Genomic DNA, 17,913 nt, shown 5'->3' with positions numbered 1-17,913 from the left:
GTTTTCATCATGCATTGGAAGGCTGAGAGATGTATTTCTCTTCCCTTTCAACTCTCTTTACATCCTGCCTGAGCAAGTAATTTGTCAGGAAGCATCCTGATATGCCCTCTGATATGTGTTTACCTTCTGAGTACCCCAAACCCCAATGATTTTTCTGTTACAGGCAGCTGGCCACACACTCCTGATGCCCTGCTTGCCCTGAGTTTTGTTGGGAGTGACCTTTGGCACTTGCAGTCAGTGAAAATAGTGCTGCTGTAAATGCTCTTCCTCTTGCTTGTTGCCAGCCAGTGGTATTGGAATGAGTAGCATGAGACAGAATAGCGTTGGCTCTAGATTCCTGGTCAAGAGGGGGAACTGAAGAAGTGAGAGTATTTATAATAATGACAAAGCCACTCTGAGCTGTCCACTATAATGTGTAGCAAATCTTAGCATGGGACTTGTTAGTATTCTCTGCAGATTCAAAGACTCTGCTTCTGAGTAACTTGAGCTACTCCAAAGATTCTTGTGCCTGGTTACAGTAATTGCTTGTCGCACGTCTTCTTGGCCTTTTCTTACTGCAAAGATCTGACTTTTGGTGACCTTTTAATTAGATCTCAAGCTCCAGGCAAGTTTTGAAACACGGTGAGTAATGTCTGAGAAAATGTCCTCCTGCCCACTGCCATTTAGAATGAAGTGAAGAGAAAGATGTGCCACACCTGTTCTTAAAGTAGCTGTTGCTACCTGAACTCTTGAAATTGAAAAACAGCTCAGGGTATTTATATGTGTAATGTTGCAGCCTTGAGCTGTCAAAAAAAAAAAAACCAAAACACAAAAGTCCCGTGCACTTCTGTAGCACTGTAAGCTCACCTAATTGTCCTATCCCCTTAGTCTTGTATTTCCTAGTTCATGGTGTTGATCTGGTTGGGAACTGAAGTGTCAGGCAAAAGGTAATTGTCATTTGACTGTGCTTCCTTGTCCAGCTTTCCCTGGAGCTCGTTAGCAGCAGGGCAGCACCTCTGCAGCAGCTGGGGCGGTGCAGCCGGTGCGTGGGCAGCTCATCACAACCTGCGCCACTTCAGACAGTGGCTTCTTCAGAAATGCTCCACTCCTTTACCCTCCTTGCTGTGCTGGCACAGCAGCCTCTCCCGACCCTTCAGCCATGATGATTCAATTTCTTCAACTACAGGGTGATAATTGTGTTTTGTGTCTTGGTAGCTTGGGATCCTGCTGGTTTAGTGAGCAGAATCGGGTCAGTGAGGTGAGACCAGCTGGATTTGTTGGAGCTGGTGGAAGGAAGAGAGCGGATCCGTGGAACTGCCACTCTGGGCACAGTGATCTGCTACAGTTTTGTCATTGAACTACTTTACTCTAAATTTATAAGCAGGGGAAAGGGATGCATCATAAGGTGGATTTCACTCATGTCACTGTAAATGCATTTGTGTGGGGTGCTTTGGCAAGAAGAACTTACTGGCAACCTCTAAACTGTAAAAACAAAGGAGGTGGCATGTGGTAAATACAGCTCCAGTGTAAAGTGTAAATTGTTATATTACATAATTCACTTACTGTGTTTATAGTAACCAAAGAGAAAATCTTGTGTATATCTGGAGAAAAAAAAATATGCATATACTGTAAGTGATTGATAAAACAGCTATGCTGCTTTCTTGTAAAGTTTAATTCCTAAGATGAAATAAAGCATGCAGTCAGGAACTAGAACTTTGCTCACACATTGCTGATGTAAGTGGTGGCTTAATTAATGTAAGTGTATGTATGCTTGTATCAGCACAATGTGGTCATTACGTTGGAATTGTTTTATTTCCAAGGATGTGCAAGAGGTGCTGGGTCTGATGAAATTTGGTTTCATTGTATGTTATTGAAATTTGGATGAGCTCAAATTTGAGATTTTCTTAATCTCTACTTTGAAACCATCTGAAAAATACCAAAATTTTTTCTGAGCAGTCGTAATTCTCAGGCTATTCTGCAAAAAAATTTTGAACTATTCTTTTAAGATTGTTCATTGTGCAGTGAAATGAGTGGATTTTAGCAATATTTACAACGTTGTTATGGAATAAAAGAAATAGAATCATTTAAATTTTACTGTTTGGAGCTAGTGATTCATGTAAACCCCCTGAAAAAATTTTTCCATTACTGACGTGCTTCAATATGTGATTGCCATTTGCTGTGGCTTAAATGGCTTCTTCCAACACCTGCAAAATTTGGCCCTCAACTAGAAGTACAGAAAAATTGAGGCAAAAATAAAGCTAAATTAAACAGGTACTGCATTCTGTGGTGTTTCTTACAAAGTTTGAACATGTGTTTTGGAACAGTCTATCCTAATGGGGTGTAGGTTGACTGGAATCAGGCTCTGGTATAGCCAGTTCCATGGCTGCTGTGTGCCATACCACATTCACCTCAATTACTAAGGCCATTTTGCCTTGGGCTGGGGCTCCAGTGTCACAGCTCTATGGGAGTCACATTGGGTGGATGGTTTGGTGGGAGAGGGTGGAATGGGGATAGGCAAGTTGGCTTTTGCCTGGAAATTGTTCCCTGTTTGACATACCACATGAAGGCTGATGATGATCCAAACAATAGACTGGAGCATGGTGAGAAGGAGCAAGGAGGAACTCCTGCAGGAGTAGAATGAATTGCCTGGATTGAAGTGGTCCTGTAGCTCCCTATTCAGCTGTCTGAAACTTCTGGGATGTCAGACAGTCCCAAGGAAAATCTGTATATGGCTTGATGTACATATGTCTTCCAGGTTGGGTAGTATCATCTTGAGGAAAATAAAAAGACTGAAGATGAGGCTTACGAAGGCATTGGATATCAACAGTTATATAAGAGCAGAAAAGTTCCTTTATTGTGGAATAGTAATATTTTCTTTGCATTTTTTTAGTAAGACTCAAGAGCAAGGAAAGTACCGCCTTTGAAAAGCTTGTGGAATTAAGTAGAAGAAAGATCCACTTGTTTTGGTCTCTGCAGAAAGTGCCCACTTGCAGATATTGTTGGACTTCTCCTCAGTACTTTAGTCAGTGAGGGTTCTGAGGCTGAAGAGGCTGATGGACTATCAGGGAATCATCAGGGTGGTGTGTAGTCTGATAGAAGAACTGGGAATCTTTGGGAAAAGCTTAGGAAAAGGTTAGAGAAGCATGGCAGCTTTTCCTCTCCCAAACAAATGTAGCAAGTTGGAAAGAGGAATGAAAAACTGGACTACCCAGTGCAGTCAGGAGCACTGTTTCTCTAAGGGCTTTCTTCATTCTCTTATGAGAGTTGGGCTAGAATTTATAATCCCAAACTGCTCAGTGTTTTCTGAAATGCCCTTATGAATGCTTATAAAGGTGCAGATTTTCTTGTCCAGTCTTTCTTCCTGCTTAAAAAAGTCTGTGTCCTGACAGCAGCATCCTGAAATACTGTGTTTTTTGAAGCTTCACTGGGTTTGTGTGCATAGTAAATCACTTTCGGCTTTCGTGAAATCAGTGCTACTTACAGTCACATTCTTCTTCAGTGTTAGAACTAACAGTTTCATCTTCCAAGGTCAACTTCAGTATTAATAAATAAATAAGGCAAACCCTCCCTGAATTTGTTGTAGAAGCCAAGGTGTAATTCCCTAAATTTGGATCATTTGGTGACAGTAACATGAATAAAATGAGAAATTGGGAAGTGTGAGTTTCATCCTCTGTTTGATACCAATGGAAGCCTCCTCTCCTTGTACTTGCATCCCTTGTAGTACTAGCACATACCATGGTCTGACTGGCATGTGGTTTTTATTTCACCTATTATTTTTCCTTTGGTAAAGAAAGATCTTGCATATATATGAGTACAACAAATAGTGATTTGGTGTGTGAGCCTTACTTCCTCTCACCTGCTAGAACTCCGTTTCTGTTTAGTTCTCAAAGGCATGCAGTGGCCTTGGCAGGAATTAAACTGGGAATGTATTTTGTCCCTTGGACTACTGGAAACCATCTGTGTGTTCCTCAGTACTTGTCTGTACAAACCTTGAGTATTATTATCTTGGATGTCCTTTCATTGTAAGCATGGAAAGCAGTGAATGGGCTGGGCAGGCAGATAGCCAGCTATTAAGTGTTTGTGGTAACATTCATCAGCAAGCTGGCATATTGCTGCTGATTGAATCCTTCTGTGTGGCACTCGCTTTTAGGGCTTGCCACACAAAAAGAGGAGCAGTGAACACATGATGTTTCAAGGTAAATGCCTTGCTCTTCTGCTGGCAAATTTAGCAACACTAATAGGGTCAACGTCAGAACTACTACTTGATATATTTCGTGAAAGCATTTCCCAATGCCATTAGCCTTTAGCTTAGTGATAAATTTTTCATGCAGTTATCACAGCCTAGTGTACAAATTTCAAATGCCACAATCAGTTCTGTAACTGATAAAGCCAGTTATGGAGCAAGATGCAGAAGCTAAAAACACTCGGTATATGCCTAAAATTTTTATGTGATGTTTTTATCCTTTTAAACCTTTGAGGGGTTTTGCATGTAATTATCAAATCCAAATGTTATCCAAATTCATATTTCTTTTAAGTGTCAGCAAAGTACCTGATTGAGGGTGCTCAAATGCTCTTTTATGTATGTCAGAAAACTTTCATATAATGAAGAAGAATCTGTAACTGGCTGCAAATGGATATCTTTGTGCAATAGTTCTTCGGAAAGTTTGAAGGCTTTATTTGTATAACAAAGACAAACAATTTGATATTTAACTGAATAATTGGTTACCACCTTCTGTCTTGAAAAATCAGCCTCAGTAAGACTCAGACTTTCTTGCTATTGTGTTCATGTATGTCTGTTTCTACTGGCATTTTAGTAAATGCCAGTAATACTGTTACAAGAGAACAGTACCAGCCACTGTAAAACTGGCTGGCCTTGTTCAAGAATAAAGAGACTCTGACAGCGTGTGAAGCAGAGTTGTAGCAACAGGCTGTTCTGCAAGGGCACTGTAAGAGGTAACCAGGTTGTGCTTCCCTGGTTTTAAAGCCAGTGGAGTTTGTGTCATTGTAGTGATAACCAAGTCTTGCACCACTGCATTGGCCCAATGGATGTTGATGAGTGATGAAGAATTGGATCATTGGGCAAGAGGCACACAGAGTAAGTGAAGTGTATGTATGCCATAAAAACAGGAGGGAGGGCATGGCAGAAGTCAAAGGCCCAACAGAAAATGTGTCACCTTTGACTTGTAAACAGCAGAACTTTGGTGAAGTTTGTCTTCCTGTGAACTTGTATTTATCAGCTTTACTAGGATGAGTGGAATAACTGCCCTTCCCACTGCATGACCTTCTCTTTTCTGCTGCACACTTCCTTTCTTCCCTCTTCTGTGCAGTATTGTCCCACTGTCCCTGCATGAGTGTGCACAGTGAGGTATGTCTGCACACACCTGGGTGTGTGCTGGCTGCCAGCTAAGCAGGTGACTGCTCTGTTCCTGCTGCCACCTTTCCCTTAGCAGAGGTGATACTGTGGGTGTCTCCTATTCACTGCCATTTTTAAAATAAAACTTGTAGTAACTTGCTATCTTTGGACAACTTCAGTGAAATTTGGTAAAGGGGATATGCAGGGTCTTTATTGGGATCAAAAAGTACTGGGTGAGAGGAATGGCCTCAGAATGCCCAACAGGGTGAGCACACACACCTTATTTCCATAGGAAACCAGACTGAAAAAAAGCATTCATAGGGGTAGACAGTAAAAGGAAACAGGTCAACAGAGGAAAAAGGAAGCAATTTTTCCGTATTTAGAAAAATTAAAACTGGAGTCAGCATAGGATGGAAGAAGAAAAAAAAATTGCATTTCTAAAATACAGGGGAAATTTCACAATCTGATACAAGAGGATTGTACTTCTTTAAAACTCAAGTGTGGGTTGTAACAGGTATTTATCACCTTAGTAAGCAGGTTGGGGCTACCTGGGTGTGGGTATCTCCCAAGACATGTATACAAGCACTAGCTTGTTAAACCTGCCAGCCTGCTGTTTTAGTAGCAATATCATAGGAGCGCTGTTTCTTTGAAAAGGGTGCACAAAGGGCACACAAGTTACTTGATTTCTAGAATGTAAGTTAAGAGGGATGGCTGAGGAAAATGGTAAAAATTGCTGCCCTTTCATGTTCTTCCTCCAAAGAAAACATCTTAAATAAAATACTGGATCTGCCTGGTGGGAGTGTGGCTCCACAGACAGTTATCTGCGTCATTTTGTTTTTTCCCTGACATTAATATTTTGCAATTCACATAGTTTCCTACCACAATGTTTTGTACAGGGGATGAGGAGATAAAGGGAGCATGGTGGCAGATGAATTTCTGTCTGACCAGACAGTTTGGACATACCTTCAGGGTAGATCCACCTGAATGTTATTATCATGTTATATAATGACTTAAACCCCAAATCACTTACAGGATCAGTTCTGAACTGTGAAACTATCTGGTGTAAACAGCCTATTATATGAATAGGTTGTCCACAGAGCCTATGGAGTCTCCATCCCTGGAAGTTTTTGAAACCTGACTAGGCAGAACCATGAGTGACCTGGTCTGAAATCAATGTTGCCTGTGATTTGAGCAGGGGATTTGAGCAGCTAGTCCTTTTCAACCTAAATTGTGAGTCTGTATTATTTTCTTGCAGTTGTCACATTTATTTAAAACTTGGAGCTGACAATGATACAAAACAGGTATCAGGTGTCCTTGAACATTTGACAGATTCAGCTAAGAGATTTTTGTGAATTTCTGGAAATTTGTATTGCCTATCAAAATTTGGAGGAGTCCTCAAACAAGAATCCTGGGGTAACTCCACCACAGAAGCAGCAGTGATCATAATCCAGCAGGTTGTCTTTTGCCAATTGCAGTGTAAGGGTGTTAGCTTTTGTGATTCCAGATGGTAAATTATCGACATAAATGGAATGATCCAGAATATGAACAGAAGGTAGAAATTCAAAACATACCTTGACACTTTTCATTTTTAATCACACTTTAGGTGAGAAGAATTGACCTATTATTTTATGAGGGTGATGTTGATAACACTGCCATCTTTCCCTGACCTGCTTTCAGAAATGAGAGGAAATTTGACATGCACCCATTCCTGGGGTAGCAGTGCAGAATGGCCAGTCTGCTGTGTCAGATCATCTCCACTGGAATTTCCTGCAGCTTTCAGTCATTCTGAAACTGCCTCCAAATATTTTCTGATGGTGGCATAATACAGATTGACTGCAGTGTAGATGCACCAGCTCTCAAACCTAAATCACAAACCTATTTACCTGTAAAACATTTAAATTATATTTCAAGGTATTAAAATTGATGCTTTCTTTTTGTGTAAACAAAATATTCTAATCCCGTCTATCAGTGGAAGAGGACAGTATGATCAGAATAGAATTTATGTGTGGAGCATTATGTCTTTCAAATGTACCCTGGTTTTCAATGAGGAAATAAATAAATGCTGGCATTTCACTTCTCATTGTGAATCAAAACATCAACTGTTACTGTTTCGTATTATTTTCTTGAGAGCATACATTACTTGGCTTCTGAAAATAACTTGTTTGGGTTTGGTTTTCTTTCCTTGCCTGACGTTACAGAAAACACCCTTCTTTTAAACAAGAATAAGTACAATAATGCAAAATCAGCTTGAGAGAGAAGGCAGTGGTGCATACAAAAATACTGCACATAGAATGCCTACCCCAAATTCTTACTACATCCTTACAGTCATGAATAAACAAACTCTTGCAATTACTTGCAGCTAATGTTACCCTGACAACAGGGTGTATATATAACAAAATTCAGTAATCACTGCCAACAAAACCCCCAGTACAGCTAATGCTTCTGTTTGCCAGGATGAAATACTTTCATTAAGGATTAAATCAACTCCAGATCATAAGTTCTGCCTTCAATATTAGGATCAAAAGTAATTATTCATTCCAGTATATGGAGATAGTTTGGTTTGAGTTCCCTGTTTATCAAATGGGGATGTATAAAGGGAAACGCTGTATCTCTTACCAGTTATGCAGTGATAAATCACTTGGCATTGTTCTGGCAAGCACAGTGGACACAGTCTGTATCTGCTGCTTTCTGGTGCAAGTTTCTACTCACTCAATTTTGCCAGTTCTGTGCATGCTACTGATCTGCATATTTGCAGCTGAGGAACAGCAGCCCCCTGGGACAACTGCAGGAATGCAACTGGAAATATTTTTTGGTTTAACTTCCTAAGAGATAGAAATTGTGGAATCCAGTACTTAAATGCAGCAGGACACCTTCTGGTGTAAACAGGGTTCTACTTCAAAATGCCAGTAAAGTATATATCAGTTTAAATAAATTACTGGCCGTTGCTTCCTGTGAGCTCTGATTTGTTCTATAACTGCTCTTGTAGTCTCTGTGATCATTAGATTCTGTTGACACTCAGTTTTATATTCAAGTTATATTTACTTCTAAGGAATCTTAGATGCCTTGACAAAGACTTGGAATTTTTCCAGTTCAGGGGAAGTCCTGCCAAGTTAAATTTTTTTCTGTACATTCAAATGTTCATGTTTGGAGCTTCCTAAGACAGAGACCACGGAAGCTGCAGTATTTCTGAACACCAACACTTGCTAAATACTAAAAGAAAACATTAGTTTAGTGTACCAGTGGCTTGTAAAAATAGTAACTTCCATCTGGGAGTGATTATTTCTTTTATTTACATATGTTAAACCAGTTAATTTTATTAACTAGTACTTCAGTTGACCAATTGAGATGGAAAAAGCAGGACCAACCTAGGACTCTTGTACATTTTATCAGAAATGTTGGTCAAGAAAATGAGGGCTGCTCATCCTTCCTTCTTCAAGGATACAATTTCTAGAAAGATGGCAATAATGCCCTTCCCTGCTGACTGTGTTTCTGTTTACTGAAACTTAAGTATGTGCTGTGCTCAATACATAAAATTTATTAATATTAAAATACAAAACTAATCAAATTAACCTGCTGTTATACAACTTCACGCATTTCTAAACTGAATTTTAGTTTTAGTGGTGTGAAGTTTGATGCATTTCCAAGTGGGGAAATTTGTAGATTAAATAACAGAATATTTTGTCACCAGTCAGCAGAAATGTGAGATTTAAGTGTTTGGGGTTTTTTTGAGTGTACAAGCCAACTTAACCTTTATTAGGTTTGTGTCTCCTGGCTTTGAAAGTTGCTTGTGATGGATTTACAAAGCAGCAAGGCTTTTTATACTTAAACCAATTATTTTATTGCCCAGAGAAGTTGTGGATGTTCCATCCCTGGAAATGTTCAAGGTCAGGCTGGATGAGACTGAACAACCCGGTCTAGTGGAAGGTGTCCTTGCCCATGGCAGAGGGCTTGGAACTAGATGATCTTAAAGGTCCTTTCCAACCCAAATCATTCTGTGATTCTCTGATTTTGATAGTCTGTTTACTTACTAGAATTATTGCTAAAATTTGCTATTTATTTAAAACAAAAGTTATTATTGGGTTAGTGTCCTCCAGAACTAAATACTGCATTTCATTTCCCCTTGAATTTTAGCAACAGAATCTGTTGTTCTGCAAACTTAGCTCAATGACCATCATTCTGTAGTAGCAAACCCATACTTAATAAGGGAACTTTCATGTTTATTTCTTGTGTGCAGTTGTGTTTCCTCCATCTGTGCTCATTTGATGGGAAGGAGGTGAGAGAACCTTGCAAAACAATTGATAATACTAGTGCTGACAGCTGTGGTGTATGACTTGTGCAGGTGTCTGATTGGACTGGTAAGGTCTCTAACTGGTTTGAGGTGGTGCTGCTGGGGAAGTTTGGTGGAAATGATTTTGGGTTTGAGGTGATAGTCTCAGTGACTTTGTGGTGAGGGAGAGTGTCATTGGCATTTCTGCCCAGCTGAAAGAGAGAGTCTAGCAGAAGATCTAGCAGTGTCTCATGCTTTAAATTTCATATTTTGGATAGACAAGAACTCTCAGTGAAAGGGATATTACTTCTGGAGGAAGCCTTTTCAGTAGCACCCTCCTAAATACAAAGCAGCAGCATGGCTGTTCTTCAGTACAGCTGTTTCTTCATTATTTTAGCAGTTAACAGTTTTTGCTGAGAGGTTTTCAGGCATTCTTAGTTAAACTTCATAATGAAATTTTCAGTCTCCAGTTCAGATTTCTGTATCTCTGTGTGGTTGTAAGGTTTGATTTGTTTGTGTTAGCATCTGAAATACCCCATCAAGGCACTGACCCCTCTTTGGCTAATAACTTATTGGCTTAATCATAATGTAAGGTGAGGTAAAACAGGAGTCTGGGCTGAATTACAAGTAGCAGTTCTGTGATGTTTTATTCAGTTGGAGATAGGAAAAATACACGTGTTGGCAAACTTTGGTCTTTCTAGTCTAATAGTGTTTGTGATGAGGTGAAGAGCAGCAATCTTTTTGTGCTTAGTTTGAAGAGTGAACTGCTGCTGTGCTTGTGCAAACTCATACTTGTGCAGTTTGCTTGCACTTGCACCACTGTTTTTTCTTATTGATCTGGTCTTCAGAGTAGTGACTTGTAGCAAACATTCTATCTAAATAGTGATCCACATGCTGTGATATGCTAGAAATAAATAAAGTATTCTGAATGGGATCTGGGAGAGGAGAAAACTGATGAATCTGCAGGTATAGTGGAATTTATCCACCAAATATTTTGAGAAAGTGGGACCATCAGAACAAAATAAGTGTGTGTTAGTTAATTGCTGGACATCTTTTTAGACTGCAGTCCTTCAGTGCGTGGTCTAATTGAGATCTTGTGAATGTTGCTTAGCAGAAAAGATAGTTCAAAGTAAAAACCTTAAATTAGCCACAGATCTTGTGGGAAATAGTTTCGCTGCTGTTGAGTAGAGACAGCTATCTCTTGAGATTGGGTTGTTAAAGCTTAAGCTGGTACTAGCTGAAATAATAAAAACTAAAGCTGCACTCCACTTAAGAAGAGAATTAATCTAGTACCTGCAGGGTAGGACAGATTGTCCACAGGGTATACCAGTAATGAATGAGCTCTCCCTTTCACATGGTCCTTCACTGATTCACAAAACCCTAAAGAAAGGGGGGGAAATCCTTCTGAAAGACCACTTTGCTCTGTATTCTTACTAGCAGCAAGGCAGACCCATTAATGCAATTGAACTTCTAAAAAAATTTAACTGTTAATTAAATAGTGTAATTAGCTTTTTTTCCCCCTCTGTAGTTTTAATAGCTGAAAATCTGCTGTTGCTCTGGGTATACAGTGAGTACTTTTGACCTACGGTTTGAGTTGGCTTGCGATGTTTCTCTTTATAATTGAATTTTCTTTTTCTTTTTTTTTTGTTAAACAGCAAAACCATTTACAAAATTGGTAAAGGAAATGCAGCTCCATCGAGATGACTTTGAAATTATAAAAGTGATTGGAAGAGGTGCATTTGGAGAGGTAAGAGATTTTTACTTTCAGTTGCAGTAAAGCTTTCATCATTTGTGCATGTGATTTCTTGTAACAGTTGACCTGAGAACAGAAGGTTCACACAGATGTGCTAAAATACTTCCAAATGTGGGATGTAGCTAGGTCGCTTATGAAAGGTCCTTTTGAAGCAGGTTATTCCATGTCCAGGTGTGCCTGCCATGTCTGTGACTGGCTTTCTTGACTTCTTTGTAGCCAAACAAGTGTCTCTTGGATGTGTGTATGAACAGGGTGGTCCCACCTAGCAGCTGCACAGCTGAATTTGGGATCTCTTCTCCCACTTGCTTTACGTACTGCTTGATTCTGCTCTAATTTAACACAGAGCTGGGCTGCTTCTATGGTAGGAGCATGGAGGCTGCTCCACCCATCTGCCTGTCTCTGTAGCAATCTGGTAATGCAGAAAGACGCATTTGGCTGCCTCAGAGGCTGTTCCCTGTCATCTTTGAAGATCAAAGGCTGCTGGATCTGTTTTTTGGACAGCAAGTTGAGTCATGCTGGGATGATAGGAACGCCTTGTGTTTTGAGGACTCGCCAGTCCCAGGACCCTGGACTGAAGCTTTACTTTTTAACATATTTGAGGAAAGTTTCATCAATCACACAAGCCTGGTAGGGCTTGCCACTGGCAAAAGCATTCATGGGTAGCAGGCATAGGACACCTGAGACTTCTGGAGAACCTCAAAGACTACCTTTTCAGCATTTAAGAACAGATAACTAAAGTCATAGCTGTCAGCAAAAAAGGTTATTAACAGCATAATTTCTAGAAATAAAAACCCCCTTATATTTCTTTCAGGAAGCTTCTTTGAAGTAGTGCCACTCTAAAGTGAAAGGCAGAGACTGCCATTAGTGGCTCACTTCAGGCCATTAGCACTGGGCTGAAGCTTTTGATGCCAATGACTAAGGATAAGCTTCCTGATCCCCATGTCCTGTTGAGAGCAGGACTCTGTGCCATGGCACAGAGGCATTCCTTCAAGCATGGTGTTCTCTGGACACCTCAAATTTTCATGTAGGGTTTGAATGTGGGACAGGGCAAGCAGAAACTCAGTGAGAGAAACACCAGGACCCTTCTTGACCTGGGTTCAGAAAACGATGAGGTTTCTATGTGCATATGCACTTGGTAGTGGGTGAGGTAATGACTTCATATCCGTGAAATTTTAAGCTACTTCAGAAAATTGCTTTTGAGAAAAGTAGACACCTAAGACAGAAATTAATGTTTCAAGAATATCTCTTCATGTGTAGCATCATCTAATGATGTGGTAACATGTAGTTTACATGTGATCACCCTGTACACAGCTGCTGAAGGAAATGGAGCATTTTAATAAAATGTCCAGATAAGCAATAATTGCCTTGTAAGACAAAAATTCTTTCTAATGGATGTTGAACTTGATGAGTGCAATATTTGTTAGAAAAAAGGAAGTGTTATCTGAGAGTAATAGAAATACTGCATAAAAATCACTTATCTCATTTGAGTGCACAAATTTTAGAGAAAAAAAAAAGTTACTGTAAAAAGTTTGTCAGGAAAAAGTAATAATTGGAAAAATATTGGTTATTCTAAGGGAGGACTGAGAGCTACAAACTTAATCCAGAAAAGAAGTGTAAGGAGGGAAGTTTATATGTAGATAAAAAGCCTAAAGAATCAAGACAGTAGTAGGTACCTGCCTGCCTCTCTGTTAGGATTTTGGTTCAAAGCAGTGGCCCAGTTTTGAAGACAATGCCCCCACCTACTGCATAAGGATTTTACTCTTCAGGAGCTGGGTTTCTTCTGGAGGAAGCTAACCAAAACCTCCATTCCAGGTGTGCACCAAATGGCCTTTTGGATCCAAGGAGTGTATAAGAATCAATCACTGGGTTTGACTCTCCTAACAGCTTCAAAGCATGTTTGGTCCAGGAAATCAGGCTAGATACAGTCTGAAACAAAATTCCTGAGCTGCACACAGTATAGATGGGAAGGCTCAGCACAGAGTACTTTGATGTTGTTCTGCTCTTGCTGTGCCAAATGACTTGCTATAGTGGCTGTGACCACTGATATCTAAAGAATTTTAGATTAGCGTTTTGGCAGTTTGTCTTTTGGCAGGATTAGAAAAGGTTTCTGGATCTTTTCAGAACTAGACTTGTGATTGCTTTAGCTATCAAGAATAGGAACCCTTTATAGTGACTTGCAGATGGAGTCAGTGTTGGGAATGTCTTCCCACAGTATAATATTCAAGGAAGACCTGTTTTCCATAGTACTTGTTCTGTTCTTTTTCAAAAGATGTTCTTCTCTACTTAGAATTGACTAGCTGGAGATCTCAGTACAACATCAGATAAAGTATTTTTATGCATTTCAAGAGACTTCCATTTATATTTGCTGGGGGGCTTAGGATGACCTTTCTTAGCTTTTGATCAAAGTCTCAAGGTGTATAAAAGATACAAATTCTGTGTGGAAACTTGTGTTAATAGTGTTTGGAGTGCCAGAATCAACAATGTGTTTCATACTCTTTCATTTGGAAAAGCATGGAACTTTACAAAATCAATTCACACATCCCATCCCCCCCAGTGGAAATGAAATTTCACAGAAGTAAAATGAGAAGGGATCTAAATTTCATCCTTCTGTTAGAGCTGTGAGTGCTCACAGAGTCAGTGGTGTCAGTTACCTGTCAATATCACATCTTGTTCATCTCTTACCTAGAAAAGTTTTAGTTTATGGTTGCCACAGCTTGAAACTTTTGATCCGTTTAAATTGTACAGGAGTCATTGATTTTAAGTTCATTATACTTTAATCCCTCTTGCCACAGAGTATTTTGTGCTTTTTGCTTATGAAAGAAGCCTTTGACCCTTATGTATACCACACTGCTATAACATCCAGATTTTATTGGTATTATAAAATAGTAATTATGTAAAGGTTGACATTCCATAATAAGAAACTTAAATACAGTTTCTTGAAAGCAACTGGTGGCATCTGACTGGTATAAAACAACACTTGAGGACTGAGGAGCTGTGAGTAATTTTTCTATATATACATGGGAACTATATTGGAAATTACTTGATGGGCTTTATGTGCTAAAAATACACTTTAGGAATACCTATAAAATATTTGTTTAAATGTATAAAGAAATTAATCAGAATTAAACTAAACATATTCCTGTTAGAATGAAGTAGTTTAATTTATATACTGAACAACTAAACAAGGTAGACTTCAGAAAGGATGAAAATTACATTCCATTCTTCTCAGTTTAGCTTATTTGGCTTTTTGGAGAATGCCAGAGGCTTTACGCTTCCCAAAGAACTTTTGCATAAATCAGTAGCTTTGAAGAAATATAGTTTAAACAAAATAAAAGCATGATATTCATTATTAGTCAGGATCAGTGGTCAATTTTTGCCAGAAAACATATAAGCCAAGTAACGAAATGTGGTATTTGACCAAAGAAAGGATTGAGAGCACATGTGAGCTTATCCATGTGAACACAACTGCACAATCAGTATCTAAGGCAGATTGATATAATCACCAGAACACATCTGTACTGGCATCTCTTTCTTTCTCTCTTTCTCCCTTTCTCCCTTTCTCCCTTTCTCTCTTTCTCTCTTTCTCTCTTTCTCTCTCTCTCTCTTTCTCTCTCTCTCTCTCTCTCTCCCCCTTCTTTCCTTCCCTCTTTCCTTCCACCTTTGCAGAACTCAGCTTGGTTCTTTACACTTTTTCCAGCAATATGAGAACAAAACCCAATGAAAAACCACCTGAGTGAAAGTTCTTGTAGCATGGCATGTCTGAGAAAGCTAGAGGAAGAAAGTTTCTTACATTCTCATTATTATGCTGGGAGAGAAACAGCCTAGCTTAGAGCCTAGAGATTTTTTCTGTAGCCATCTGGACTTCTTCCTTCACATAAAGGAAGCCCAGCCACTTTGCAATCAGGGTGAACTGAATGTCTGAATGTCCCTTACAGCAGCATGTAAGGCTCTGACTCAGAAGTCACTGGCTTGAGAACATATTTTATTTTTTTCAGAAGCTTCATAGTTAGGAAGAAAAGCTTGAAATGTTATTTGAGTGCATGATAGTTAGAATAGCTTATAATTTGAAAAGCTAGGAGGAGGATAAACTACTCACAGTTCTTCCTCATTTCCTAGGCTGTATTTGCCTTGGTATGTACCCAGCTGGGTGGAACGTTTTCGTGAGTGCCCTGCAGTTACTTTCAGTTTTTCATTTTCCAGTTCATACAGGCAGGTAGCTCATGTACAGAGGGACAACCTCCCACTAGTGAAATAAGTGAAAAGCCCCCTGAAATAAAATCAAAAGTAAAATGGTTTTCTGCTCTCTTAATTCTGGTCTCTATAAATAAAATGACTTTAGAAGTCTGTGTTTGTAGACAAGAAAGAATATTTTATGTAGCATAAAGTTTTTTGTGAACTACACAGAAAACACGCAAACTACACAAGAGTGAAAATCACTTTAGCAAACAGAAGTGAAAATACAGTCTTTAGGAGATTTAAGGAATATCAGCATAAAATGCAAAACTCTTTCAGATTTTCAACCTTTAGAAAACCACACCAAGACAACAAAGAAACCAAAAAAGCAATACACCGTGGTTTGAAGTTTGCCTGATTATTCCTTTCATCCAGAAACACTGTGGACCGTTACTTGAAATAAAATGATGTCTTGAGAACCTGTGCTTGGTGGGATTGTGCTTACCTGGGAAGCTCAGGCCAGCCTGTGAAGTGCTTTTCTGTGTGCTTGGTGTTTGGCTGTGCATGTCATGGGAACTGGGAACACTTGTGCTTACAGCAGGCTGAGAGGGATAGGAAGAGGACACTGTGTATGGGGACTGTGGCTCTAAACACTTGCATGTGCTTCTTTGCAAGGTTCATCTGCCCTCAGTAATGTGCTTGTATGCCTTTAAGGTCACGTGTCCTCATTTTTGTGTGAAAGACCATTTAAGCACACTGCTGTAGATCAACACATTCCAGTCAAAGAGCAGTTGTTGAAGGAAGAATGCCTCAAAATGTACCTTGTTTGAGAACTTGGATTGTATAATGTGGCTGACATCTCCTGGAAATTTGGCAGCCTGGGACTGAAACAATTGTCTTCCTTCCCTTGTTTGTTAGCAAGGATTTCTTGAATGAGCAATGCTTACTGTGGTTCCAGCAGAAGGGTGTAACTGCTTGGTCTTACTTAGCACAAAAATAACTAGAACTCTTAATGTGCCCCACCTAAGTATTACTGCTCTGGATGGATTAGAAATACCTTTTCATGTAGATGCTGTTGTGTACAGACTTGATCTGTGTAGTGTTCAGTAATAATACGTCACCCCAACTTGGGATGCTTAGTCAGAGTCTCAGCTGGGATCAACAGACAGAAAAATGTGTTTCTAGAAGAGAGAATTAAGACTGATCCCCTGTGTACTACATGTTCTGATCAGTGATGTGGTTTCTAATGAGAGGTACTGGCTGAGGTTGCAGTGAGAGTCAGAAGTGAATATGTAAAAGCGAAGCTTCCCGCGGTCAGTCGTGCTTGGCAGCGAGAGGCAGAGCTCTTTGTGCCCTCTCCACCTTGTACTCACAGCTGTAGGGTACTGAGTTCAGTGTTTTGATGTACTTCTAGAAATTAACCCGGGGCACGGAGCCTACAGACTGCAATTAAGGCTGTCTCACCTATTCAGAAGCTTTGGTGGTTGCCGTTAGGTGCCCAGCAGGGACTGTGCCTTCCTGCATTGCAGATTAACAGAATTGCAAAGTATTGCACCCCACATATGACACTTTGCATTCAATATTCAAAGAGTCAAAGCATTTAGAATACGATGCAAAAGAAGTATTTAATTAGCTCTGCTTTTCTTTAATATTCTTGTCATGAAAAAAGAAAATTAAATCAAAGCAAGCTATTTTCTGCTGTGGAAATGGATGAAGAAAGAAGCTGCTTTGTTTTGAAAATGCTTCAAAAGAGCTGGTTGCTATCTCAGTCCTCCCCAGCTCCATGTGTGTTTGTGTGGCAGCACCAAGTAACTATGGAGACTGGCAGGTTGCAAGGAGGCAGAGACACACACAGTTCATTGTGGTGCTGCTGTGAGAGCAGACATTTGTCTCTGCAAACCCCCCGGTCCTGAGGGACAGCTTAGGTGCTGTTTGGGGTCTTTATTCTTCTGCAGAATCTTTCTGGCTGGTACTTGTAAGGGATTTCTTATTTGCACAAGATGAAGATATATACTGCATGCTCAAAAAAACCTGCTTTGGAATTCTGCACCATGGCATATGAACTCTATCAAAAGACACTCTGGTTTTTAAATTTATATGCAAAAAAGACATTAAAAAACTGATAGAGCAGCCCAGACCAGTTTTTCCTCAAAGATGCAGTATTAAAACTATCAACTAATGAGCTCATATCAAAGACTTTTTCCTATCTGAAAGTGTCAGGAGGATAAAGTAGTTCCTGGAGGTTTTGCAGTAGCTGGTGTGCAAGGTATCAATAGCATGAGACAGAAATAGTAGAGTAAAAAAGGCATAATCAAGCTTTAACCAAAGGAAATGAATGTAATATTAAATTATAAAACTGGTAATAAGACATTACGGGTAAATTGTTTA

The 17,913-nt window shown here is 39.6% G+C and overlaps 1 protein-coding gene across 6 annotated transcripts in view; it reads left to right on the top strand.

The window, feature by feature from the left end:
• Positions 1-17,913, top strand: part of CDC42BPB (CDC42 binding protein kinase beta) — an 88,703-nt gene that overhangs the window by 17,243 nt on the left and 53,547 nt on the right. For all 6 annotated transcript variants that reach the window (XM_056492392.1, XM_056492398.1, XM_056492397.1 and 3 more), the window contains exon 2: positions 11,255-11,346. In XM_056492392.1, coding sequence (XP_056348367.1) covers positions 11,255-11,346 — 92 coding nt within the window. The remainder of the gene's footprint in view (positions 1-11,254; positions 11,347-17,913) is intronic.

The sequence above is a fragment of the Oenanthe melanoleuca genome, chromosome 5, assembly GCF_029582105.1.
Source record: "Oenanthe melanoleuca isolate GR-GAL-2019-014 chromosome 5, OMel1.0, whole genome shotgun sequence".
NCBI lineage: Eukaryota > Metazoa > Chordata > Aves > Passeriformes > Muscicapidae > Oenanthe > Oenanthe melanoleuca.
The sequence above is the reverse complement of the archived record's forward strand: the minus strand, read 5'-3'. Positions and strand labels throughout refer to the sequence as shown.